Source organism: Macaca thibetana, chromosome 12 (genome assembly GCF_024542745.1).
Source record: "Macaca thibetana thibetana isolate TM-01 chromosome 12, ASM2454274v1, whole genome shotgun sequence".
NCBI classification, from domain to species: Eukaryota; Metazoa; Chordata; class Mammalia; order Primates; family Cercopithecidae; genus Macaca; species Macaca thibetana.
In genome coordinates this window covers 1,496,158-1,523,380 of record NC_065589.1, presented here as the reverse complement: position 1 = coordinate 1,523,380, position 27,223 = coordinate 1,496,158, and the positions used below count along the sequence as shown (strand labels likewise).

At 48.6% G+C, this 27,223-nt stretch overlaps 4 protein-coding genes across 8 annotated transcripts in view; 2 read left to right on the top strand and 2 right to left on the bottom strand.

The window, feature by feature from the left end:
• SNED1 (sushi, nidogen and EGF like domains 1) overlaps positions 1 to 5,936 on the top strand; it is an 89,800-nt gene extending 83,864 nt beyond the window's left edge. The window contains exons 31-32 of one of the 2 annotated variants that reach the window (XM_050752022.1): positions 994 to 1,031; positions 4,502 to 5,936. In XM_050752022.1, coding sequence (XP_050607979.1) covers positions 994 to 1,030 — 37 coding nt within the window. In that variant the 3' untranslated portion in view covers position 1,031; positions 4,502 to 5,936. Of the gene's footprint in view, positions 1 to 993; positions 1,032 to 1,660; positions 4,419 to 4,501 lie in introns of those variants that run through there. The other variant, XM_050752023.1, reaches the window with a different exon arrangement.
• Positions 1 to 27,223, top strand: part of PPP1R7 (protein phosphatase 1 regulatory subunit 7) — a 136,763-nt gene that overhangs the window by 31,509 nt on the left and 78,031 nt on the right. The window lies entirely within an intron of this gene.
• Positions 8,235 to 14,916, bottom strand: MTERF4 (mitochondrial transcription termination factor 4). Of its 3 annotated transcripts, none has more exons than XM_050752032.1 (4): positions 14,824 to 14,916; positions 11,967 to 12,465; positions 9,815 to 9,999; positions 8,235 to 9,060 (listed from the first exon to the last, which is right to left on the bottom strand). In XM_050752032.1, exons 1-4 carry the CDS (start codon positions 14,842 to 14,844, stop codon positions 8,659 to 8,661), a joined length of 1,107 nt encoding a protein of 368 aa, XP_050607989.1. In that variant the 5' UTR covers positions 14,845 to 14,916; the 3' UTR covers positions 8,235 to 8,658. The 3 variants fall into 3 exon arrangements, with proteins under 3 accessions (XP_050607989.1, XP_050607991.1, XP_050607990.1); XM_050752034.1 differs by lacking the exon at positions 14,824 to 14,916 and adding an exon at positions 14,297 to 14,315; XM_050752033.1 differs by lacking the exon at positions 14,824 to 14,916 and adding an exon at positions 13,726 to 13,783.
• PASK (PAS domain containing serine/threonine kinase) overlaps positions 19,166 to 27,223 on the bottom strand; it is a 48,784-nt gene continuing 40,726 nt past the window's right edge. For both annotated transcript variants that reach the window (XM_050752025.1, XM_050752026.1), the window contains 4 exons: positions 25,438 to 25,637; positions 21,591 to 21,724; positions 20,449 to 20,595; positions 19,166 to 19,793 (listed from right to left, as the gene is read on the bottom strand). In XM_050752025.1, the coding sequence (XP_050607982.1) occupies positions 19,636 to 19,793; positions 20,449 to 20,595; positions 21,591 to 21,724; positions 25,438 to 25,637 (639 nt within the window). In that variant the 3' untranslated portion in view covers positions 19,166 to 19,635. The remainder of the gene's footprint in view (positions 19,794 to 20,448; positions 20,596 to 21,590; positions 21,725 to 25,437; positions 25,638 to 27,223) is intronic.

The following is a 27,223-nucleotide window of genomic DNA, read 5'->3' as shown; positions in this document are numbered from 1 at the left end:
CACACAGAACACGTTGCTACAATTGGGAAGCACAGGGTGTAACTGACAGCCCTGAGTATTTAATGGCCAACAGAGTGTGTCGCTGTTTACTTTTTATTCACTCACACCCAGGTTCTTTCCCCAAAGGGTTCAAGGTAGTTACAAGAATTACTCCTGGCCGGGCGCGGTGGCCGGGCGCGGTGGCTCAAGCCTGTAATCCCAGCACTTTGGGAGGCCGAGGCGGGCGGATCACGAGGTCAGGAGATCGAGACCATCCTGGCTAACACAGTGAAACCCCGTCTCTACTAAAAATACAAAAAGAAATTAGCCGGGCGTGGTGGCAGGCGCCTGTAGTCCCAGCTACTCCGGAGGCTGAGGCAGGAGAATGGCGTGAACCCGGGAGGCGGAGCTTGCAGTGAGCCGAGATCGCGCCACTGCACTCCAGTCTGGGCGACAGAGGGAGACTCCATCTCAAAAAAAAAAAAAAAAAAAAAAAAAAAAAAAAAAAAAAAAAAAAAGAATTACTCCTGTTTGGGATTTACTGAAAGAAGTACCTGAGAATATTATATGCTTTAGAAACCACAGAGTCGAAACCTGTCATCGTCCTCATAGACCAATGAGTAGCCACACGTATTTGTTTGGCATTACCAAGTGTCAGGGCGAGGCCGCAGCCTGCAGCTCACCAGCTGTGCTGCTCAGCCTGCGCCTGTCTCCCGGCTCTTCCCTGGGGTAGCTTTTGCTTGCTTTCTCCCACGTCTGTCCCTCTCTCTCTCTCTCTGACTCACATCCAGCCACGTTTCTAGCCTTGTCACTCCCAAACTACTGCCTCAAGCCAGGCGGGCGCACACAAACTAAAATGCTAATCTCCACAGCCGTGTCTGGACTAATGGTATCCCCCACCCTGGAATGTATGTGAGCTAAAGACAGGATTTCAGCAGGCATCCTGGACTGAGGTAGCTGTAGGATTCAAAGTACACAGTCTTTTTTTCATTAAACAACTTTTCTCTATTTCAGGAAACAAAGTAAGAGTCAGACACTGGAGAAATCTTAAGGTACGTCCCTGCTGCTCCCGCACCACTACCACAGAGCTGCTGGGAAGTGGGGGGCGACTGCCCAGCCCTGGGGCTCTCCGAGTGCCGCTGTCTACTTACTAAGCACTGCTAAAGGAAGCTCGGTCCTGTGCTGCTGTGTTACAGACTCCTGGGCAGGAAGGTTTCAGAATTTCCCAAGGGGAAAAAGACACGAACCTGCTCTGGCCACTGACAAATACATCTTCAGGTGGAAATGAGGCTCTCTGTTAATAGGGGCAAATCCCACTCTTTCTCAAGAGAAACGTGGCCAAGAAACCCCTCGATCAGCTGCAGTGGGAGGAAGAGGCAGGAGGGTGGGCACTTGGAGAGGCTGGAAGACCACCTGGCACCTGGGAGGAGGGGCCACGGGCAGTGGGAGGGCCTGGGCTGCTGAGAAATTCCGGGGGTTCCAGGACAGAGCTAAGACAGTGCCTCCCAGAGCTTGTGAATGGCATTCTGTCAGAACTAAAAATGGGGCAGGGGCCTTGATCACTTAATATTTAGAAAGTCTCAAAGACTGTCTGTCACTAGGAAACTCATCGCTGACACTAGACTCATAGGCATTCATAAATCCTGAAATGAAAGAAACTTTCTAACCTTTTTTGATTAAGCTAGCATTTCCCAAACTCTTTTGGCAACCAAACCCCCATCCTGCCCCTGCCTCCTGCTGCTGCATCTTCAACAACACTGGTATTCTTCACAATGGTTTGCAGAAGACTGGGATAGACCACAGAAAACCATCTACAACCTGTTATCAGTTTCATACTGACTACAGTTTCTTATCAACATGTCACTGTGCATGAAAGATCAATTTCTGTTTGGCCTAGGACAGCTTTGCTACTCACGCCCCTTAAATGAGCCTTCACAGTTCCTCTTCCTGTGGTACAGATGAGAGTGAGGCACCCTTGGGTAACAAGCCACTTCAAAACAGGTCTATGTTTTGTTATATGCCTAAAAAAATAAAGGAGAAATGTGATTCGGAAACCTTTAAAAACGAACAGAAGCAAAAGAGCTTTTCAGGTAAAGGCTCACACACTCCAAAGGAAGAATGTCCACACCACCTGGGGGAAGGCCTGGGCCGGAGCTCCACAGATGGCTGGAACTTGAGCTCTGAGTTGGCCATGACAGAGGGCATGCATCTGCCTCTTCGGATGTGGAAAGGCTCTCCATAAGAGAGCAGCTGGCAGCGTTCACTTCCTGTTGACTCAAAGGAATCACTTCCTGCTCCCACCTCACCCTCCAAAGACACACACACTAAACACTCCAGGCTTGTAAGCAATTTACTACAGCCGAGCATCACCTAACAATGGAGATGCGTTCTGAGAACTGCTTTGTGAGGTGAGGTCATCTGGGTGAACATCATAGCGCGTACTTAGAACAAACCTAGATGGCGCCGCGTACCGCGCACCTAGGCTGTATGGCAGAGCCTGTGCTTCCGGGTTACACACCACAGCGTGTTACTGAATACTGTAGGCAGTTGTAACACAGTGCCAAGTGTGTGTGTATCTAAACACAGAAAACCTACAGTAAAAATATGGTATAAAAGATAAAAAATGGTACACCTGTGCCGGGCACTTACCATCATTGGAATGTGCAGGACTGGCAGTTGTGCAATAATAAATTAGTTCTTCAATAAGAAATTAACCTTAGCGTACTGTAACTTTTTTACTTTATACATTTTTAATTTTTACTTTTTAACTCTTTGTAATAACAGCTTAAAATACAACCACACTGTACAGATGTTCAAAACTGTTTTCTATCCTTATTCTAAGTGCTTTTTCTGTTCTTAAAAATTTTGTTTTTTACTTTTTAACTTTTGTTAAAAACTAAGACACAAACACACACATTGGCGTAGGCCTACACAGGGTCAAGATCATCCATGTCACCTTCCTTCACTTCCACATCATGTCCCAGTAACACACATGGAGCTGTCACCTCCTGTGACAATGATTCCTTCTTCTGGATACCTCCTGAAGGACCTGCCTGAGGCCATTTTACAGTTAACTTTTTTTTTTTTTTGAGACGGAGTCTCGCTCTGTCACCCAGGCTGGAGTATAGTGGCGCTATCTCGGCTCACTGCAAGCTCCATCTCCCAGGTTCACGCCATTCTCCTGGCTCAGCCTCCTGAGTAGGTGGGACTACAGGCGCCCACCACCACGCCCAGCTGATTTTTTGTATTTTTAGTAGAGACGGGGGTTTCACCGTGTTAGCCAGGATGGTCTCGATCTCCTGACCTCGTGATCTGCCCGCCTCGGCCTCCCAAAGTGCTGGGATTACAGGCTTGAGCCACCGCGCCCGGCCAACTTTTTTTTATAGGTAGGAGTACACTCTAAAATCATGATGAAGAGTATAGTAAATACATAAACCAGTAACATCACAAATTATGATCAAGTATTATGTACTGTACATAACTGTATGTGCTAGACTTCTATACACAGGGCAGTGCAATAGGTTTGTATACACCAGCATCACCACAAACACACAAAGAATTCTTCTAGCACTTTGGGAGGCCGAGGTCAGTGGATCACTTGAGATCAGGAGTTTGAGACCAGCCTGGCCAACATGATGAAACCCCGTCTCTACTAAAAATACAAAAATTAGGCATGGTGGTAGGCACCTGTAATCCCAGCTACTCAAGAGGCTGAGGCAGGAAAATCACTTGAACCCCGAAGGCAGAAGTTGCAGTGGGCTGAGATTGTGCCACTACACTACAGCCTGGGCAACTGAGCAAGACCCTCTGTCTCAAAAAAAAAAAAAAGAAAAACAATTTTGTACCATGGCTATGACCTCAGCTCCACTGTAATCTCATGGGACCACTGTCATGCGTGCAGTCCTTCATCATACGGTGCCTAACTGTACTAGAATTAAGAATCCACAAACATAATTTGGGTTTGAGATATTTATATGGTGGTAAGTCACCTGAAATATTAATGTATCTTTTTAAAAGCTTGCCTAGCACATCTACTCCCATAAAAACAAATCAGAAACCCCCAACTAATTATCAAATACTGGCTTATAGAACACCTGTTCTTGAAATAATGGAGAAAACACACAAAAAAGCAGGAAACAGAAACACACACACCCAGACACCTGTCCAAGAACAACATGAGAATTCACTTCAACCCAGAGCAACTTGACGCAGCCGTGCCCTTGGAGAAAAGACCGAGTCATTACTGGGAGGAGGAGGGCAGGGTAGAGGAACAGCCTGTTGATTTCCCATTTAAAAGTTGTAATGCTGAGCCCACCTGTTCCTAAAGATGGGGATGTAGTCAGTGGAGGCTGCCCCTCCCCGTGTGCACTGCCATATGGTAGAATCCTGGTGCTCTAAGAACGCAGGGGCCTCTGGATGACAGAGGCCCTGAGGGCCACTGAGAGAAACAGGATGCAGCCCATTTAAAGGAGTGGGAATGCCTATCATTCTCCTCATGCTTCACTTTGTTTTCTCTTCAAAGGATATAAGACGTTCTTGTTACACTCCACCAACCTCACGAGTTTCTAAAACCCAGGAAGATGAGGTCTAAAAACTGGATGAAAAAGGACACCCTGAGAGAAAAGGTCCTCGCTGGAGTCGGTCCCCTCTGGGACCTCTCTCCTCACGCCTCTAGAAGACAGATGGCCAGGCCTGTGCACACACCAGCCCGCCCTGAGAGTCCCCTCTGGGACCAATCACCTATGAGTCCTGCGATGCATTAAGCAGCCTGTGCCCTCACCCAGGCTGCTGTTCCCGAAGGTGTGGTCTGTGCCTCTGCGGATGGGATGACAGCTGGCCATTCCCCGGGATCAGTGAGGCTGTCAGCCTTGCTTCTGCAGTATTCGGAAACCTGTTCTTACACTCCAAAGCCAGAGAAAGAATTCTGCCTTCGAGGCCTAATAAATTGAGAAGGAACCGTGATGGACCACTTCCAAAACAGAGATGGGGGGCAGCGGCCTAAGGGCAGAGACCAGGTGATGCTGGGAGGAAAGCCGGGTTGCAGACACAGCCGCCCCTGCTCTGGTCCTTCAGCGTGTTTATGATGCTCGTGCAGGTCGACAAGCCATCCTACGGACTAGGACAATTCAGAAGAGGAAATGGTAACACGAAGGTGGAGTTCAGACTCTCAGACAACAGCAGGGCTGGCAGCGTTTCTCTGTAAAGGATCAGACAGTAAGTATTTTCAGCTCTGCAGACCAGAGGTCCCTGCGGCTACAGCGCAGACACAGCCACAGGCGTGGAATTGAACGGCTGTGGCAATGTTCCAATAAAAACTTATTTACAATAACAGGTGGGGGCCAGAGTGGCCCACGGGCCGTATTTGGTGAACCCTGTTCCATGAGACCACCCAGGCTTCAGCCTTCAACAGTGGAAGCCATCCCTGAATGACAAGTCACAAGGGCATCAAAGACCCCTGAATTTTCATGGAAAAAGCTATCCAGACCCCTACTTGGAAAGCTAAGGCACACTGCCGCGAAGCAGCAAGGACGCCTTACAAGTCTCAGTGCAACAGAGACAGACACCTGGGCTGGGCTGGACAATGTTTAAGGTTCCTTTTAGTCCATGACTCGAGTAATACCGTTTTAGGCTATCGGGTAGTAAACACGATCTTAGACATCCCCATCTTCAGAAGCAGGACAGTGCGGCACCTCAGCACACCCGCTTCCCACCGTGCTGCAGAGCAGCTGTCTTCCCCTGCCAATGTTTCAACCAGAGCAGCCGATCGCACCTCCTCTCGTGTTGAGCCTCACGATGGCTGACCCAGCGGGAAAGCCGGCGCCCTGCCGCACTGCCCTGACTGCAGAGCCAGCATTCCAGCCACAGAGGGCCTCCTTCCTTTCATCTTTTATAAAAATGTGTTTTGAAGAGTTAGAGTATATTTTAGGCTTTTTATCTTTATTAAAATTTCATGTGCATGTGTCTGTGTATTCTGCAATTTGTCATTTTCAGAAGGAAGGAAGAGGCAATTCAAGAAGTCTCACCTTCACCCCCGAACTGCTCCCCAGTCTCCAGACCCTCCTGAGAGCCGAAGGTGGAGCTCGGTGAAGGGTCTTGAGCTCAGTGAAGGGTCACTGGGTGAACTGAGAGAAAACCACGTTCAGAAACACGTACTGCGGACTTCCTGCAGCCCTGGGACCCGTCATTGTTTGTCCATGTAAGCTACAGCATTACTAGCAGATGCTAAGATCGAGTGATATCACTGGAAAAGTAGGTGAATCTACTAGGAAACTTTCTACTCCCTACTAGGACCTCAAACCCCTCAGCCACACAGCAAATGCCAATATGCTCCCGTGTTAGCTTAGAAGCCTTTGTGTCAACGAGAACTGGCTCCTGAGTCCCAAGCTTGGTGCTGTGCTGTCACAGGACTCATCTGTTGGGATGTTTTACACATTAAATATCTAGTAAAAAGACTTCCTGGTGCTCAGGAATTACAGTTCGTTCTTGAAACATTCCAAAGAGGCCACCACAGCGTTTCCCACGTGGCTTCTTTTAAAAACTCAAATGGCTTCCTTGAAAATACTCAAAGTCCACCCAAGGACATTAGTAATAACAGAATCAGAAAACTGTCAGGAGCATAAAGATTTATTTCTGTATCAAAATGAAAGAAGCAATCATGAGTTGCTGAATTACCCATTTGCTAATGAAACTGGGATGGACTGATCATCTAACCAAGTGCAGATAGAGGATTCTACTTAGTCCTCTGATCGGGCACAAGAACAGCAGCCTAGGTTCTGGGGAGAGTGGCAGTGACCGGGATGCCACATGGAAGAGAAAATGAAAACACTGGCACAGTGAAATGTCTCATTTCCAAACAGTTTTGCCTATGACCAAGCAAGGCAATAAAGACAAACTCTCCCTTTTCCCCATTGCATGTGGGCTACCAGGTACAAGTAAGGGAATCTTTGCTCTGCCCACTGTCCTCCAGTGGAGAACCCAACAGGCAAGGGCACCACTCAGGTGTCAGTTCACCTCCTGCACCTCCCCTTAGCAGGAACTCCTTCCACTGGCAAACGACTCTGACTCAGCTGTGGCGATGTGGAGGGAGTCACCGAGCTGCTTTTCTTTTGCAAAACAAGTCTTTTTCTTTGCAGTCACACTCTAAGACAAGGCTGCTGGAGAAAACAAAAGCACCTAGACTTCAGTGCCAAATCCCCACAAAAGCATGCAGCTCACACCTACCAAGGGTAGTCCAGTGCATAGGGGAAAGGAACCCTGCTGAAAAACCAGCTCCATATTTTTCTTTTAAATAAAATAATACTATCCTAAGTCCATTTACCATCTGAAGTTGTCACGAGTGAACAGTCACATTACTTTATTGGACCAGGCCTTAGATGAGTTTCTCAGGCTCAGCACTGACATTTTGGGCCGCATCATTCTCTCTTGTGGGGCCATCCTGTGCACTGTAGGATGTTTTATAACATTCCTGGCCTCTACCCACTAGAATCTACCAGATCCTAGAATCTAGTCGATCCTAGAATGCTACCAAGGAGACTTGAATTTTGGTCCTATCATCAAAAATGCTCTCTGCATCAATCCTATGCCAGTTTCCCCTAAGGAGGGGCTAACTGGAATGTTCTAGGATGTACCAATCCTCCAGGACCCTCTTAGAGCTCATGGCATCAGAGACAGGCCTCTACCTCAGGGATCATCCCTGGCTTACATCAAATTCCTCTTCTCTGTTCCCAACACTTCAAACTGTTCTTTGGACTCACTGAGTTCCCTAAGGTGACACACCCCCCCACCCCCACCTTGGGGGTCATGGAGCGCTCCCTGTGGCCCTGGTTCAGCCCACCTGCTCCATACCCTGTGCTCTTCTCTGGTTCTTGAAGCCGTCTGTAACCAGGGCAGGGGAGATAACTGTATGGAACCATTCCCTGGCCTCCACCTGCTCCAGCACTCTCCAGGCCAGCACAGTCTACAGGGCCGGAGACACCAGGCCTGGAAGTGACCACTGGCCAAGAGCTGACATAAAAGCCAACCTCCCCAAACAGGAAGGGCCTGTTCTTCACAAAGATAAAGAAAACTGCCACAATGTTCTGCTGGCCTTAGGAAGCCTGCAAAATTAACCAATACATCACGAATCCACTTCCTTTTATTCTGCTGTACACTGAATGCCATCACGAAGCAATAGACTTTTGGATTAAAAACAAGTATTTCTGTGGAAAGCCTGCTACATGTTTTCATAAAATAAAGTGCTATGATGTACTAAAACCTCACATTGCCTTCTCGTAATTTTATTTTTATCACTAGAAGGAAATATAAAGTGATTCCTGAACCAGAAGAATGAACCCCATCTTCCAACTGTCACAGAATTATCACCAACATATTCAAAAGAGAAAAAAATAAAACCAAAGGTTGATGTATTGAGTGCCCTTGATTTGAAGAGCTCAAAGTAAGTGTTCTATTCAGGATGGGACAGGGCCTTCCTCACAGACACCTGACAACAGATCAAACGTGCATTTCCTGTTTCCGGTTTGGTTTGCTCTGTCTGCCTCTCAGGTGACTTATAATTTTTTTCATCAAGAGACCAGTTTTAGAATAAAAAATAACTTAAGAAGATTCAAGTAAAGGACCCAAAAGCTTTAAGAGAATGAAAAGCTTCCTTGGTATCTCTGGGCCCTTGCTCTAGGCCTTCCATCATAGCTGTTCCTCCTCCTCCTCGTCCTCATCCTCATCATCATCCTCCGCCTCGTCGTCCTCCTCATCATCTTCATCCTCATCTTCATCCAGACTTGCCCTTTTGTCATCAGATGTGCTGCTGTCAGACTCCTCCTCCTCCCGAGCCAGGAGCTTCTTAAAAACCTCAAACTCCTCAACAGAAGAACAGGCTGTCCTGGCCAAAAACTCGGCTTCTGAAACTCTGAAAATGTCCTTGACCAGTGGGTTAGGGATCTGTGTCTGCCCCTTCTTGTCAGGGGTTTGGTACCGTCCCAGTCGCTCCAGGTAAATGTGTCTCTGCTTAATCTTGGTTAGTGAATACTGCAAGTACTCACTCTTCACAATGTCTGGATGCTTAACTCCCATCCTGAAGTACGCGTACTGGAAGACACAAACACACCCAGGAGTCCCAGATACAGAGTCCTGAGACCTATCACTCTGTAAACCATATAAACTTCAGCTGGACAAAAGGATTCAAAAATAATTGCCTCATTGGTGACAGCAGAATACCCACTCTAGGAGACTGACATTTGTGTGACAGAGGGCAGTTTCAAAACACTTTCGAATTCATCCTGAGAAACACGGAGCAGGAAATAAAGGGGCAGGAGGGAGAAGGGGCAGGAGGGAGAGGTGGTATTTTTCTTTAAACGGGGAAGGAAAAGAATGAATATGGAAAGAACAGGAAAAACATTCAGAAAACATCTAGAAATTCCACCTAAGTTGTCATAATTGTTACTAAAAAGTTGGACAACTGTTAAAATTACATTTTCAAAATCAACATGCAAAACCAATTCTGAGGACAGGACGGTTTCAGCTGTTTTAAAATTAGCTATTTCAGACTCCCCACTTAGACTCTCAGAATAGGACTGGATCATTCATTATTAATGGCAGAAAAGTTGAAGAATAGGTTTGATCTGTAATAAATTAAAGAACCAGAACCAAATTTTCTTTGGCTGATGTACGCAGAGAATCTAGTCTTTCACTTCCTCCACTCAAATGAGGTGTCTGAGGCTTCTTATCCATATAACTGAGCCTTACTACATTTGAAAAACCTGAAAAACTTGCTGTTACTACAGTAATCATGCTATCAGTCATTCTCACCTGAAACCACGCTAAAGGTATCAGTCATTCTCACCTGAAACTTGTATTCCAGTTGACCCAGGTCCTCTCGAAGAACAGAGGGGCAACTGTGCAAAATCTTGGTGACTTGCTGTGCCGTGAAAAGGCACTTCTCCTTGAGAAGCCTGACAGTGTCATTAATGTCCTGCTGACGCATGGTGAAAATTTCAGGGCAACAGTAAAGCACCCTCTTTAATTTCCCTGCAGAACATTCAAAAAAGGCAAGCACATAATTTCAGGATACTCCAGAAACCCAAGGAGCTAGCTGCACCCAATTTAAGTCCACATTTAAAAACAAACAAGGATCCTCTCCTTCCACAGAGCAAGTGGCAATTTCAGATCTAACTTCCCAGAAGCACCATGGAAAGGATCCATCTCCCCACCGACTTCCTGACACTCCTCAGACTCACCAGCCTTGCCTCCCTGTGTTCCTGCTTTATTCTGGCCTCCCACCTGAAAGGTGCCAACTTTGTATTTTGGGTCTCCTCTTGCCCTCCTCACTTGGAAAATAATTTCCTAGGCATTTACTGCAAAGATCAGAGAGTAACATGGGAGGAACCGTATTTGGGGTTTGGGTTGATGTTTCCTTCTATAATACAATAGTCATCGAAGCATTCACAACTAACATTCTCAAGCTGAACTCAATGAAAAGGAGTTTCATCATCATCCTAACAGTAATAACAACAATAGTAATCATGAGGACACACACCACCAACGCTGACGTCCTAGTTACCAGGGTCACCATATATCCTCTCCCAGCCAGGGCGCCTTGAGTGAAAGAGGCCCTATTAAAACTGCACTAACGGTGTAAACAGGGACTATTCCAGGCCTTCCTAGGGATAGCTGAGCAAAATTCAGTAATTGGAAACTTAAAGTCAACTACTTAAACTATTAATTAAAATTTTCCTAACATTTGAGTTAGTGATTATCTCAGTGTGTGAGGAATTTCAGGAGTTTAGGTTTATCTTCATCTCTTAAGGCTGTACTGAGTTTGCTAATTAATAACCACTGCACATAATGTATTAAGTTTAGACTTTTAGATTACACTGTAAGAGAGAATCTGTTAAGAAAAATATACAAGGTTACCTTTTTCTTATCTTCTAGAGAAAGAGGCCTGTAGAGATGCTGTGAAATGGTGGGTCCTAAACCTTCCACCCCTGCCTCAAAAAAAAATCTTACCAGGAAGAGTCAATCATGCAAAGAAGTAATAGTGTAACTCCTCTGGTCAAAGTGGGTAAGGGTCCTTGGAGACCCCCAACTCCTCCAGAAGGCCCTTAAAGAGATTCAAGGAACTCTGAGCATCCTTGAGATGTGAATATTGTTGGAGGCAGGAGTGGAGGGTAAGTGGAAGGGAAGGTTACTCCACCAGTTTCCCAGGAACCTGGCAAGATCTCTCATGTTCTACAGTAAATCTAAACACTCAGCTGGAATCTGTCTTTACAAGAGATGTTGGTTTGACATCACACCACAGAGACAGAGCCCTAAGACAATTTCATGTTGATTTAAACATCAAATGTTATATGTACATATATTTATCAACATCACATATCAGCATCAACCCACCGAACACATACCATGTACCCACCACAGCAGTAGGTGCTAAAGACCCCACAGTGAACAAGGCAGACAAGAGTCTCTGCTCTGGCACTCAATTTTTCCTTCTAGTCTTAACTCCTCCTTCCCTCTCGAAATGTATTCTGCACAGGCGGCCACTCCTACTCCTCACCTCCAAGCCGAATTATACATTCCTCTCCAGGAACACTGACATACTCAGAAAGCTTCCCTAATCCATCTCACCTTAGGCTGTTCTTTCCCCAACTCTGGCTCCTCTCACATTATATAACATTTTTTTTTTTTTTTTTTTTGAGACAGAGAGTCTTGCTGTCACCTAGGCTGGAGTGCAGTGGTGCCATCTCAGCTCACTGCAACCTCCGCCTCCTGGATTCAAGCGATTCTCATGCCTCAGCCTCCCAAGTAGCTGGAATTACAGGCACGTGCCACCATGCCCAGTTAATTTTTGTATTTTTAGTTGAGTCAGGGTTTCGCTATGTTGGCCAAGCTGATCTTGAACCCCTGACCTCAAGTGATCTGCCTGCCTCAGCCTCCCAAAGAGCTGGGATTACAGGCATGAGCCACCGCACCCAGCCAAAATCTGCATCTTCTTGTACCTTCTCCAAGCCCAAGCTTTCGCAGGTAACTGGAGCGCTTCCTCATTTGCATAATAGGCAGTTTCAATAACTGGGGACTTTTCTTCAAGACCACATACACAGGCTCTGGATTCAGACCCAAGAGAATAAATTCTGAAATGATGTCCAGCAACTGTTGAAGACTGGCACCTGGTCGTATACTGAGCAATTCATTAATATGGGCATTGCTGAAACCCATGTCCAGGAGGGAACTGATGACCCTCTCTAGCTCCAAGGACCCTTGTTCCACAGGAGTCCTCTGCTTCTCGAGGAGGCACTGAACACGATTCCTCCTGCACTCTGGTTCCTGCACATAGTTATTGGATCTAACACAAGATAACTCCTCAGTGACCCCTCCATTGGAGGCTGTAGTCAGTTTGCGCAACAAGGAAGCTGTCATCCTTCTCTGTTCTCCAAGATGAGGAGTCTGCCTAGCCATCCAGGCCCAGGTGAGGGGGATCAGGCGGTGCCAATCAAGGACCTGTAAGACACAGGACCAAAAGACAATTAATTCCTCACTATCCCAGTGTAATGGACACCACAAGACCTTTGAGCCAGAGTACTTACTGCCTTGGTTCCACACAAACATACAGTTTTTAAAGCAATCTGCAAAATCATATCTGAACTTAAGCTACAGAGAAGGAAGCTCACATAGAGAGAACAGGGTACTTCAAGGTCACAGAGATGGGAGTCAAGCAGGTACAATATTGTTAGCTTTTGTAGCTTTAAGGACGGAAGCAGAGACATGGAGGAAGAGGGAAAAACCAGGTCACCTGGTCATGTGTGCCAGAAAAGACTGGACCTCAGACTGCTTTCCAGATTCATGTTCTTAAATTCATTCCACGAGAAGAATCTTGTGGGATAGAGTTGGCCCTTGAACAACAAGGGTTTGAACTGCTCGGATCCACTTATATGTGGATTTTCTTCCACCTCTGCCACCCTTGAGACACCAAGACCAAACTCTCCTCTACCTCCACGTCAGCCTAAAGACCTTATGAGGATCTGCTTCCTCTTAATGAATAGTAAATACATTTTCTCTTAGGATTTTTGTTTGTTTTTTGAGATGGGGTCTCACTCTGTTGCCTAGGCTGGAGTGTAGTGGTGCAATCATGGCTCACTGCAGCCTTGACCTCCCCAGGCTGAGGTGATCCTCCCACCTCAGCCTTCTGAGTAGCTGGGACTACAGGCGCACACTACACCCTGCTAATTTTTGTATTTTTTGTAGAGACGGGGTTTTGCCCTTATGGTTTTCTTAATAACGTTTTCTTTTCTCTAGCTTATGTTAAGAACACAGAGTTCAGTAGATATACACGATATGTGTTAACGGACTGTTTATGTTGCCGGTAAGACTTCCAGTCATGAGTAGGCTATTAGTAGTTGAGTTTTAGAGAAGTCAAACATTATACACTGATTTTCAACTGGTGTCGGGGCGGTCTGGTGCCCCTAACTCCTGTGTTGTTCAAGGGTCACAGTAGTTAGTCAGCTTGCATACACAATTCCAGTTGACTCAAAAGTCTTCAGCTGTTCAGGATGGTGCTTAACAAACTATGCACAAATCATCCAGGCACTCTAAGCCAGCAGTCTTCAACCTTTCTGGCACCAGGGACTGCCTTCAAGGAAGACAGTTTTTCCACAGACTGCTGAGGGGTTTCAGGATGATTCAAGGACATTACAGTTGTTGTACACTTTATTTCTATTATTTTCACGTTGTAATAGAAGATGAAATAATTATACAACTCACCATAATGTAGAATCACTGGGAGCCCTGAACTTGTTTTCCTACAACCAGAAGGTCCCATCTGGGGGTGATGGGAAACAGTGACAGATCATCAGGCATTAGATTCTCATAAGGAGCAGGCAACCTAGATCCCTCAAAGGCGCAGTCCACAATAGGGTTCGCGCTGCAGTGAGAGTCTAAGGCGGCTGGTCTGACGGGAGGCGGAGCTCAGGCTGCAATGCCAGCGAGGGGAGCGGCTGTAAATGCACACCAAGTTTGGCTGGCTCACTCGCCGCTCACCTCCTGCTGTGCAGCCTGGTTCCTAACAGGCCAGGGACCGGTACCGAGGGTTGGGGAACCCCTGCTCTAAACCCTTCACATCGGTCCCAACCCCTTCTCCAGCGTCGACTGTCGCCCCGGGGCCAGCCTGCCAAGCCCATGGCTGCTCTCCAGCCTACCCTGTCCAGATGCTCCCTCCGCCAGGAACACCGGGCAGTCGCTGGGCTCAGCGGGCGCAGCCCGGGAAACTGGGCTTGAGCCTAAAGACCTTTATGCGGATTCCACTTCCTCTTAATGAATAGTAAATACATGTTACCTTCCTTGTGAAGTTCAAACTCTTGTTCAAGAGTCAACTCAGGCCGGGCGCGGCGGCTCACGCCTGCAATCCCAGCACTTTGGGAGTTCGAGGCGGGTGGATCACCTGAGGCCAGGCGTTAGAGACCAGCCTGGCCAACACGGTGAAACGCCGTCTCTACTAAAAATACAAAAATTAGCCGGGCATGGCGGCGGGCGCTGGTAATCCCAGCTACTCGGCTGAAGCAGAATTGCTTGAACCCAGGAAGCGGAGGCTGCGGTGAGCCGAGATCGCGCCACTGCACTCAAGCCTGGCGACAGAGCGAGACTCTGTCTCAAAAAAAAAAAAAAAAAAAAAAAAGTCAACTCTATACCCCACAAAAATTGAGCAGAGCCACTGGTCCAGGATGCCAAAAGCAGGTCACCGTGCACGGACCTCCAGAAGGGCTCCACGACCTGGCCGTGAAACACCCGGCGGCCGCGGTTCCTCTGCGTCGCTGCCCGCCCATCTGCCACCTGGAGAAGCCCCCGCGCCCAGCGCGACCTCACCTGACGGCCCAACGCAGCCATGGCGCGGAGGAGATGGCGACAGCTACGGCGCCGGAAGCAGCCGTCCTCCCCGGTCCTTCACTTCCGGCCCCCGGTCCGTCACCACCGCAGTTCCCAGCGCCAGCGCGGTGCTGGTGGATCATGGTTCCGGCCCGTAGCTGTGCTGAGCCCTCACGACCCCGCGGGGCTCGGGTGTCCCGGGGCCGCCCCTCCGCAAAGCTGGGAGGCCGGAGTCGCGCCCGTCACCGCCGCGCCGCCTCTGCCGCGGCCTCAGTGCTCGGGGGCGTCGGCGTCCGGTCGTTCCCGTTGCACTGCCCGTGTCCCGCTTCGCAGAGCTCTGGGCTGGGTGAACGAATGGGTCGTCCTGGCCCACACTCGTGTTTCAGGTGACCTGAGAATTCCTCTCAAGAGGACGGGTAGATACAGGGAGAGGGGAACTGGTTCCTTGCTTCAGGAACTTCACCCGAGAGCGCAGAAATCCTTCCCGAGGCAGGAAAAACGTATTCCGTTCCAGATAGAGATATTTAAGGTTTCATTGTGTAAAAATCTGTATTCACCGTGAACAGCGGGGCCACCTACGCACAAAAAGAAGTCTTTACCGCTTTTATTTCTTTTTTACTCTCAGCCAGTGGAAGATGAGAATTTGCCGTTTTTAAAAGACCCAAGTAAAATGACAGGAATTATGGGACATTTCCCTTTATAAGCAAGAGCCTTCCCAACTTAGAGGTCTGGGTCCCTGTTAGGATGAAATACAGTAAAGTTACAGCCCAAAGTGTATTCATTCTTAAATTTCCTCTCTCGACATGTTTGAGGATAAGAGCGTAGGCATCTTTCAAAAGGTGATGTTTGTGAAGAATAAAAAGGTGTGCTTTCTCAGCTGCCTAAATCCTGCCACCAAAGCCTTAATTTATAAGCATTTCTTGTTTTATCCACTTCATTCTGGACTGACATAAAGGATTTGATTCTTGCATGGGTACACATTTACATATCTGCTCTGCGCCAGGCACGGAGTTGGGTGCTAAACTGTTTCTGTAAAACTATCTTTTTTTTTTTTTTTTTTTTTTAGTAGAGACGGGGTTTCACTGTGTTAGCCAGGATGGTCTCGATCTCCTGACCTCGTGATCCGCCCGTCTCGGTCTCCCAAAGTGCTGGGATTACAGGCTTGAGCCACCGCTCCCGGCCAAAGTTATTCTTTTTATTTATTTTTTTTATTTTTTGAAACGGAGTCTCGCTTTGTCGCCCAGGCTGGAGTGCAGCGGCCGGATCTCAGCTCACTGCAAGCTCCGCCTCCCGGGTTTACGCCATTCTCCTGCCTCAGCCTCCCGAGTAGCTGGGACTACAGGCGCCGCCACCTCGCCTGGCTAGTTTTTTGTATTTTTTAGTAGAGACGGGGTTTCACCGTGTTAGCCAGGATGGTCTCGATCTCCTGACCTCGTGATCCGCCCATCTCGGCCTCCCAAAGTGCTGGGATTACAGGCTTGAGCCACCGTGCCCGGCCAACTATCTTTTGACAAAAGGATTATATCAAAGAAAAGGAAGGTTCCAATCTGTGTAGAACTAAAGAATTGGTTTCTTTGGCAGGGTGCACGTGGCCCACGCCTGTAATCCCAGCACTCTGAGAGGCTGAGGTAGGAGGATCACCACCGGGCTCAGGAGTTCAAGACCAACCTGAGCAACATAGGAAAACCCTGTCTCTACAAAAAACAAAAACTAGCCGGGAGCAGTGGCCTGCACCTGTAGTCCCAGCTACTCAGGAGCCTGAGGTGGGAGGATCACTTGAGTCCACGAGGTTGAGGCTGCAGTGAGCCGTGATTGCACCACTGCACTCCAGCCTGTGTAACAGAGCAAGACCTTGTCTCAGAAGAAAAAAAAAAAATTGGTTGCTTTTGTTGTTACTGTAATTTTCTTCTCAAAATACTTAGCTGTCAACATCTCACAATAAATTGTGTTACTGCTACACCAAAAGCCTAAGAAAATCCCATGAGCCACGCCAACTCCCTGGAAAGAATCAAGGAACCTGAACAGGTTATCTAGCTCTAGAAATAAAATGACAGCTGGGACACAGGGATTACTATGAAAAATTGACATGAGGCCAGGTGCGGTAGCTCACACCTGTAATCCCAACACTGGGAGGCTGAGGTGGGCAGATCACCCAAGGTCAGGGGTTTTAAGACCAGCTTGGTCAACATGGTGAAACCCCGTTCTCTACTAAAAATACAAAAATTAGCCAGGCATGGTGGCGGGCACCTATAGTCCCAGCTCACTCAGGAGGCTGAGGCAGGAGAATCGCTTGAACCTGGGAGGTGGAGGTTGCAGTGAGCCAAAGTTGTGCCATTGTACTGCAGCCTGGGCAACAAGAGCGAAAAGTATGTCTCAAAAAAAAAAAAAAAATTGACATCACCTTCAGTCTTGTGTGAAAACTTTGCTCTTTTGAACCATACTTTAAAAATATGTAGTAGGCTGGGCACAGTGGCTCATGCTTGCAATCCTAGCGCTTTAACAGGCTGAGATGGGTGGATGACCTGAGGACAGGAGTTCGAGACCAGCCTGGCCAACATAGTGAAATCCTATCTCTGCTAAAAATACAAAAATTAGCCGGGTAACGTGGTAATGCACACTTGTAATCCCAGCTACTTGGGAGGCTGAGGCAGGAGAATTGCTTGAACCCAGGGGATGGAGGTTGCAGTGAGCCGAGATTGCACCATTGCACTCCAGCCTGGGCGACAGAGTGAGACTCCATCTTAAAAAAAAAGAAAAAAGAAAAAAAATGGAGTGGAAAAATTGTCAGCCTCAGCCTCAGAACTTTCCTCTCTGGGTTCTTTCTGCAAAGAACATTTGCAAAATACCAGACCTTCCACTGCCATCAAGTCAGATGAGCTTTAATTATTGTTTCTTATAAAGAAATAACAGTTCTTGGAAAGCTGGGACTTCGCATTCTCAACCCATTAAACACCTCTCTGAAAACACCATTCTGGCTAAGCGCGGTAGCTCACGCCTGTAATCCCAACACTTTGGGAGGGCGAAGTGGGTGGATCACGAGGTCAGGAGTTTGAGACCAGCCTGGCCAACATAGTGAAACCTCATCTCTACTAAAAATACAAAAAATTAGCCAGGCATGGTGGTGGGCACCTGTAATCCCAGCTACTTGGGAGGCTGAGGCAGGAGAATTGCTTGAACCTGGTAGGCGGAGGTTGCAGTGGGCCGAGATCGCACCATTGCACTCCAGCCCAGGTGACAGTGTGAGACTGTCTCTAAATAAATAAATACACACCATTCTATAACATCCTCTGTGTTATAAGCATCATAAACACTACAAAGTAGAGTTCTTAAAACATCAGAAAACTCATTTGAATTCTGAAGAGTAAACATCACTGACTTTACTACACACCTCTAAAACCCTTGTACCTTTAATGTCCCTGATAGAGAAGGATCCTCCTCCCACAACTCCCTACCAACTCCTTCAGTCACTCGTGGAGGCAGCGAGGCTCAGGCAGCACTTCCTGAAGAAAGGGATGGCAATATCCCATATCCTACTAGATGGGACTAAAATTTGCTCTGATCATCCTCAAACAGTTGAGTGCCTCCTAAATAACCACTAGAAATAGCTCAGAACCACGCTGGGGGCAGCCTGGCCCCCAGGCAGCTTCCAGAGGGTTCTGGGCAGGAGTCTCAGAATGTGGAAAAACAGCCTGCAAGTGATGACATGTGGGAAAAGGGTGGGGGTTTAGGTTTTGGGTTTTTTCCTACTGTCTCAGCAGGGAACAAAAAATGAAAGGTTCTGCTCTCACCTCTAGCTGTGCCCTCCTCCCTAACACAGACGTGAAATAAAACAATTGTAAGTATTTGACCTAGCCAAGTCTGTCTGAGGGGGGATGGACTGGAGCCTAAGAGAGGGAAGCAGCCAGCTGAGTGTCTGAGAAACACCCTGGGACCTGAGCAGCCCTGAGGAATAGACAGGGCTGGAGCCCCTCACGTAGACCAGAGGCGGGGGCTGGGTCAGGGAACCTCTCACGTGCACGGAGGTGGGAGCTGGCTGGCCACGGGATGTTTGGGGACTGCTGGCAGTGAGCCAGTCACATGTTGACAGCAGAGTCTTGCTACAGAGCCCGGACAGAAGGGAGGTCCCTGAGAACACCACCCTTCCCAGTCTAACCAGATGGGAGTAAGCTTCAGAGCCCTAGACCCACCCCTGGCAGGGCCTGCTTGTAAAAGGAACCCCAGAATGGCCAAGGCTAGACTTCTCTCCAGCTGTGGCAAGTGGGGTGCACAAATGGAAAAATGAGGAAATCAAGCATTTCTCACATTTAGCACACGGGAACAGTTCACAACATCCAAGTCAGGATAACGGTTTACTAACAAAGGTGCTGTAATTTGAAAAGCGTTTGAGGAAATACATTAATGAAATAGTCTGGCCGTTTGACTAACCAGTTCTACAAATTTCACATATCCGTCACATCCATCGCTCAGATGAGCATGTGCCAAGTCAGAGGAAACAGAACACACACATCTACAAAAGTAGAAAGAGAAAACTCAGCCTTCAGAGGCTCACAAGTTAAAAGTCCTTTAATAATATAAAACAGTTGAACACTGGAATGTTTTTTTCTAGGTCATGGAAAAAGTGAATTCCAAATCTATGTAATAAGCCTAAAATAATACAGCATCACTGTCTTCTGTTCTGGCATTTATCAAACCTGGACATGAGTTTTTAGAAGGTGAACTGGGGATGCTTGAGAATGTATTTTCTCCAAACAGATGGAGCTGAAAACTATGATTTTCCAAACCAAGTGGAGAAAAGCAGCAAGAAGCTGGTGCTTAGCTGGTCAGCACACGGGGATCCCCGGGATGGAAACAGCCTTGGCCGTTAGGAGCCTCGCCTGGAACGGGGCCCCCACAAAGCTCCTGAACCTGGGCCACTTCACTCAGGCTCCTGTTCCCCATCTCCAGACTCACAGCGGACAGAACTCCACTTTCTGAAGAAAGAAGAAGGTAACTGTATCACGTACTAACATCTTAAGGTTCTAAAATACTTTGCTTCTCACCGCAAGAAGTCCTAGAACAAAAGCCTACAGGTGGGGCCCTCAGAAATCCAACTGGCAATGTCCCGGAAGTACAGATCCTGCCAAGGTGGGCATCTAAGCCCAGGGCCATCAACAGCAGCTTGGTCCAAATGCTCTGAGCAACAGTTTTGGCTCTGTGGCTCTGTGGCCAGAGCCTTGTCTGAAGAGCCCTGGGCCCCCCAGGCTGCTAGAGAATCACACTCAGCATCTGTGGCCTCATCCTCCCCTTCGGCCCAATCAGACCATCACCAGCTGCATTCCTCAAACCCATCTTTGAGGGTTCTGACCCCTTCTGCCAGGAGCTCCCATGGCACTTGTCCACCCTCCAAGGCCCAAAGCCACACCCTGAACCCCAGTGGTGTCCAGACGCCTCTGGACACAATCAAACCCCCTCTCACAGGTGACAGGTCAGCTATAGGCCCTGACATTTGTGTCCAAGGCAGCATGGGGGAGAGAGCCTATGGGGAAGAGAGCCTCCTTTTCCTCCTTTTGACCTAGGAAGGCAGCCTGGGGACCTCGTTATTCCAAGCAAAGTCACACGGGGCGGAGGGATGCTGAGAAGCCTCACCTGGCTTGTTTACTTGACACACCTCTTCCCATGTGTAGTCAGCAAGATTCACAGGCTGTGTTACCCACGGGTCTGTCACCAGCTTCTCCAAGGTGGTGCGCTTCTCAGGGACTGGCTGCAGCAGCCCAGACACAAGGCTCATGAGTTCTGGGGACACAAAGAACACAGATGGTAGATCCAGATTGGGATGAAGTGGAGAACATCTCAGATTCCTGGGTGCCCACCACTCGCCACAGAGCCTCTGACTGGGCAGGAGGCGGCCCAGGGACCTCTAGTGCAGGGTCCAGCTGTGCTTGGAGAGAAGCTGCAGGAAACACTCATTGCCTCTGACATGAAAGCTTGGAGTTCAAGATGCCATCTCACTCAACCAAAATCAAGCAGTGCAGAGGTTCCTAACTGGTCTGTTCTCAGGGGCTCTCGCTATGCAGAGCTGTGAATAACACGGGGTTAACATGACAGGTGAGGGGACGCCGGCACAAGCTGAGAGGAGCCCCCAGCCTTGCATCTGGCTGGATTCAGGCCCCAGTTCCTTTAACCATGTAGGCACCAACTCAACAGGGCCACTTGGAGCCTCACTGTCCTGACTGCAAGTGTGTTTCTCATAAGAGGGCCTCTAAGATCCAAAGGGGAACATTAAAAAAAACTAAATTATCGGCCGGGCGCAGTGGTTCACGCCTGTAATCCCAGCACTGTGGGAGGCTGAGGAGAGCAGATCACGAGGTCAGGAGATGGAGACCATCCTGGCTAACACAGTGAAACCCCGTCTCTACTAAAAATACAAAAAATTAGCCGGGCATGGTGGCGGGCGCCTGTAGTCCCAGCTACTCGGGAGGCTGAAGCAGGAGAATGGCATGAACCCGGGAGGTAGAGCTTGCAGTGAGCCAAAATCGCACCACTGCACTCCAGCCTGGGCGACAGCGAGACTCTGTCTAAAAAAAAAAAAAAAAAAACAAAAACAAAACAAAAAACCTAAATTATCAAGATGTTTTAAAGTCATACGCAAATTATTTGGTGAATAGAAAAGAAACAAATGAGACTATTGATATGGAGAGAGATACACTGAGGAATGAGGAAATGGGAAAAAAAAGTGGCTGGTCTCTAAGGACAGCGTCGTCTGTCTACCACTTGCCGCTCCTGCTCACCTTTGGACACCAGGTATGGCGGGTGTATGGCGGCCTCCACGGTCTCCTCCAGCTCACAGAAGGGGTTCTCCTCAAAGACCAGCGTGTACAGAGTGACTCCCAGAGACCACATCTCCAGCTCCGGCCCTCTGTAGCTGTGAGGAGGAGGAGGCATCAGGATGCCACAGCACTCAGCACGGGCTTGCCAAGCCCGCCCGTGGGAAGCACCACGGCCCTTCCCGACTGGCACACAGGCCAGGCAGCAGTTTCCCAGGAGGGTCACTCCACCCCTCCAACAGACCCTCCATTTCCATGCACTTCTGCCCCAGGCCAGCCACCAGGCCATGTGCCAGGAGTGGAGAGGCCCTCGGGCAGCTCCGAGGCTAATCAGGAACTTCCTTGTGGACACCAACCACAGGACGTGTCCACCAGAGGTGGGGGAGGGCTTCCTGGAGGAAGCAGAGTACACATCCATTGGCTTTGCTGAGGGCCACAGGAGCCGCAGGCCACTTCAGAACAGGGTCACGTGCCCTTCAGACGTGATCGGGCATGTTCAGCTTGGTGTGACCACTGACACTGCCCTTTAGGAAGATCACTGTGGTGACAATGTGAAGGTGCTGCAGGACGAGACTGAACAGGCAGAAGTACCGAAGGATGAAAGCAAGCAAGAAGGACGTGGTGAAAGCGGGTGTTCACACAATGGGCCAACTGGAAGAGCAAGCTTCAGGGAGAACACACCCAAAGGACTATTGTTATTTCCTATCGCCGTAAACATCCTCATCCACACCACCATTTATTGGGTACCTAGAGATGCCAACGCTATACCAGCATTTTACATGGCTTAACCCAAATCCTCACAACAACCTAGCAAGATAAATATTACCTTCATTTTACACAGAAGAAGAGCAAGGCTTGGTGAGGTGAAGGTACTGCCAAGCACACTCCGGAGCCAGGTCACCTGCACCCACGGCCCTGCACCTCTGGGTCCGCAGCTGGGGGTCTGTCCCCAGAAGAGGTCTGGGAAGCAGCAGCCTCTTCCCAGAACTGGAATTAGACAAGGGAGCCAAGAGAAACCACAGCAGTGAGAAGAGTGGCACGGACAGAGCCCTGGGCTGGACTCAGAGATGAGGGTCTGGGCGGGGAGGGGAGGGCTCAAGACGGCAGATCACAGAGGCCAGAGCAGCAGCGTGGGTAAGAGTCAGGCCACCAGGTTGAGTCAGGGGGGTGGTGGGGTCACTAGCACAGACCACAGGGAAACTGAGGGGATGGATGAGAGCTGTAGGGGCTAAAGCAAGAAAATCAGATTCGGCAGTTTTTGTTTTTGTGTTGTTTCTGTTTTTTAGATTTCGAGACTTTTAGAAGACGAAGAGAAATATCCAATAGACTAGAACAGAGGTCAGCAAACTTTTCCTGTAAAGGGTCAAATAGTAAATATTTCAGGTTTTGGGCCACATGGTCCCCGTTGCAACTCAACTCTGTCATGTAGGACAAAGGCAGCTACAGACAACACATAAGCAAATGAGCACAGCTCCATCCCAATAGAACTGTATTTATAGAAATAAGAGGCAGGGGATGTTTGCAAACACGTTTGTAGCAGCATCACGAACAACATAAAGATGCAAGCAAAGGTAGAAGCAACCCAAATGTCCACTGACAGATGAATGAGTAAGTACAGAACATCCAGAAAACGCAATCAAATTCAGCCTCGAAAAGGAAGATGCTGGCACAGGCCACAACATGGATCGACCTTGAGGACTTTATGCTAAGTGAAATAAGCCAGTCGCCAAAAGGCAAATGCTGTATGATTCCACATATAGGCGGTCCCTAGAGTAGTCAGATTCATAGAGAAGAAAGCAGAATGGCGGCTGCCAGGGCCTGAGGAAGGGGGATGGGGACTTAAGCCACAGTCTGCTGACCGTGGAGTAGACGGAGATGAAGATGACAAGACAGAAGCCAGGTCCCTGAGGATGGGATTGAGAATCAGAACTCAGAAACCCTTTCACCCAGGGAGATGGGGAGAGGACGCAGGAGGGAGGAAGGAGCTCCCGAGAAGAGGCCTGCAGCCCAGCAGGCCCAGGAGCAGCACACCGCTCACAGCCAGAAAGGAGGGGCCAGGAGGCAGGGCAGAGCCCTGGCAGGGCAGGTGCTCAGGAAGAGGGTGGGAGCCACAGCTCTGGGAGGCAAGGGCAAGGTGGCCAAGCAGCACTGAGCTCTCACCTAGGTTGGATCCCCCCCACACCCTCCCCAAGCTTCATGGCCTGGGTGCAGGAAGGGGTGACAAGCCATGCAGCAGGCATCATGGGTCAGTGGACAGGGAACAGGCAGTTCCCTCCCGCACAGAGGACACGATAGCCACTGCAAGGGAGGCAGAGCCCACCAGCGCCTACCAGGCTCCAGGGCAACCAAACTAGATCTGAAGGGAAACCCCAAGTCACTTCATAGACCAACTCCCTTCAATATTTCATGCTGTTTGGTGGCTCTGAAGAGGCATGGAGGTTCTAGCAGGGAAAAGCCCATTTACACTTCCTCCACACTCTGCACACAGGGCATCCAGGCCCAGAAGAGCTCAATGCTGCCTGGCGTGGAGAGGCTGGCGCAGGCCAAGGCTGCTGGGCTCTGAGGACTCAGGGTGCGCAGCCTGGAACCTGCACCTCCTGACTGATGAAACATTGCCTAAGCAGACACCGGATCCAGGGCCCAGGCCACTCCTGTCAGGTGCTGAGGCTCTCCCGAGAGCCCGAGGCATGGCATGGAGCTCATGTGGCAACTGCAAGCAAACGCTCTGACCTCAGGCCACCAGGTCAGGTGCAGCTCCAAGCAGGTCTGTGAGGGACCTTGTGTGCCTGTCCTGTGAGGGCAGCATCAGTTTCCCTCCTAGAGAACCGCATGGAGCAGATATGGGCAGTGCAGCAGAGCGCTGCAGCAGCAGGCGGGAGGGTCCAAGCAGTGCCATGATCATCCGACCCTCCAACCATGAACTCACCTAGAGAAGCGTTCCAACCACACCACCGCGTTCCAACCACGCCTCTCTAAAATACGTGGAGGTGCTAGCAGAAAATACCAGTTGTCTGTTTCTGATTTAATAAAGTCTATTTCATACACATAAAGACACACTTGGTTTACATGCAGATGAGACAGTGATCAGGCATGTGCAGCAGAAAGCACCGTCAGCAGACAGTCTCCACTCAGGCCCTACAAATGAACAACAATCTTCCTTTCCGTCTTGCTTTCCTCTCTTAAGTTCCCCAAGAGGAGGCCCTGCCCGGGCCAGCCCCCAGCTCACAGGCTCCCCTGACTGCAAAGCTGCAAACTCAGCCACACACCCCAGGACGCCGCTTCTCCCCACAGCAGAGCAGAGGCTCAGCTGGCCCACTCCAGCAACGTGGGATCTGGCTGGGCAGCGACAGCCCCTCCAGCCAGGGGCTCCGCCTTCAGCACGAACCCTCTGCCTCGGGACTTTATCCAGTGCCTGATTCCTTGTACGGTCAGCACCGCGGTATTTTATTGAAATAGATATTATTCCTGTCATCAAAATAAATAAACCCAACTAAAAAGCATCCTCTTCACTTATTTGAAGAGTGCCATTTTGGGGGACTCTTCAATATTTTTCTTGGCTTTTTATTAGATGAAACTCCAAACAAATAAAAGCTGAGAAAATAAAATGATTAACTCCTAAATCCATCGCCCAGTGCCTTTGCCCAATATGACCTTGCCTGCCTGCCCACTTACTTTTCAGCACATCACCCTGATCACTCAACGCTCTCATCACAGAGGCACGAAGGAAGCCATTTTCCCACCCAAAATCAAGCCGGCCTCAGGGTCCTGACACAGGACGTGAGGACAGGCTGCACCGCAGCAGCATACGTACGGATTCCCCATGAGAACTTCCGGTGCACAGTACTCGATGGTTCCACAAAAAGTATAAAATAATTTTCCCCTTTCCAAGTAGGCGGCCGAGCCAAAGTCTATCAGCTTGATTGTGAAGTCCTCGGCGATCACAATGTTCTCGTCCTTGATGTCGCGGTGAATGATGTCCTTCAAACGTAGGTATCCCACCGCTGACACTAGCTGGAATCAGGAGGCCAGAGGGGGCTTTTTAAAAAAGCAATTCAACTAAAATATGCCTTTAAAATAAACTGGAACCAAAAAAGAAAAATAAAGAAAAAGAAAAAAGAAACCTCCGACTCATAATGAACTGGGGACAGGAAAGATTTTTGAAAGCAAACAGGAAACAAAGCCGCTCCAGGAGGCGTGCTCACCGGGGCGGCCACGTTAGCCAGCAAGGTAGCAACATCGATACGAGACTCGTGAGTTCTGTATGCTGCTGAGAAAACCTTCCCAGCAGACGTGTGCCCCACAACGCACACCATGCCTATTTCAGGAGGAAAGACAGACAGGCCACAAAGCCACAGCTCAAAGACACTCATGGCAGGCAAGTGAATGGGTGCAGGTTTGGTGTTAAGTGGGAAGTGCCTGAGAGAAAGCACCAAGTCGACAACCTCAGCTCACAGGGAGGGAAAGTGACTTGCCCAGAGTTCAGGCAGCGATCTGGGGCAGAGCTGGGAGCACAGCCTCAGCGGTGTCTCAGAGAGCAGCATGGCGTATCAGCCATCCCTGCCCCAAATGTGTGGCTGCTCAATGAAGCAGACTTAAAGCGGGTACGCTGGAAATGGGCTTCGTTCCCGCGAAGGTGCCGCTGCAGCATACCACTGCCTGCCCACTCTGCCTCTCCAATAACGGAGGCTAGCAAAATCGGCCTTTCAGTTTAGTTCAAGTAGGATGAGTTAAATGTCTGACTGGCACTGTACCAATCAACTTAGTGATTTCATGGATGTATCATGTTGATCTTTTGAGACAATTTTATATTTACAAATGAGTATCTTTCAAATCAGAAGCAATAGTTAATCACAGGTTAACTAAACCCAATTAATTAACTTACATTTAATAAACATATGTATATTTATATACATATACACAAATGTATACATACCTGCATATTTATAAACACATGCCTGCATATTTATATATGCATACATATTTAGATACATACATGTGCACATATATACACAGCTGCATATACACGTGTGCACACCTACACATACAACATATACTTGTACACACATAAATACACATATACAAGCATGCATGCATACATACTTACATATATATGTAGATATATACAAATCAGTCAGGATCCAGTCGGGAGACACAAACCACACATGAACTTGAACATGGAAAGTTTCATTAAGATTTATTAACCAGTACTGAGAGATTAACCACAAAGGGACAAAGAGCAACTTGAAGAAAGCTGCTCTTCCTGCAGATGCCTCCATGCCCTGGACCGGCTGCGCCGCCCTGGAGCTGCCTGAACCAAGCCAGGGCTGATCCCAGGCCCAGCTCCCGCGCCGCTGCTGAGCAGGCCCTGATGAACCTGGAGCTGACAGGCAATGCCCTGAGAACGGGCGTGATTCCTACATACACTGATGTACGATCGTATGCTTTATAAAATTGTGAATCTATTATTCATATATAATAACATTTATGTCTATATACTTACAAAAGGGGTAGAGATTCTTTTGGCAAAAACGTTAGGGTATAGAACACCATAATTATGTGTCTCACTAGCCCCAGAATAAACAACTGTCAGAAAGGAG

Bases quoted from the DNA above. Each gene is read 5' to 3' on its own strand.
- MTERF4 (XM_050752032.1), bottom strand. From the start codon at position 14,844: ATGGCTGCGTTGGGCCGTCAG. The intron at 10,000-11,966 runs GTACAAGAAGAT...AATGTTCTGCAG, and splicing joins AAAGCTTGGGCTTGGAGAAG to GGAAATTAAAGAGGGTGCTT. The intron at 9,061-9,814 runs GTGAGAATGACT...TGTGTCTTCCAG, and splicing joins AACTGGAATACAAGTTTCAG to TACGCGTACTTCAGGATGGG.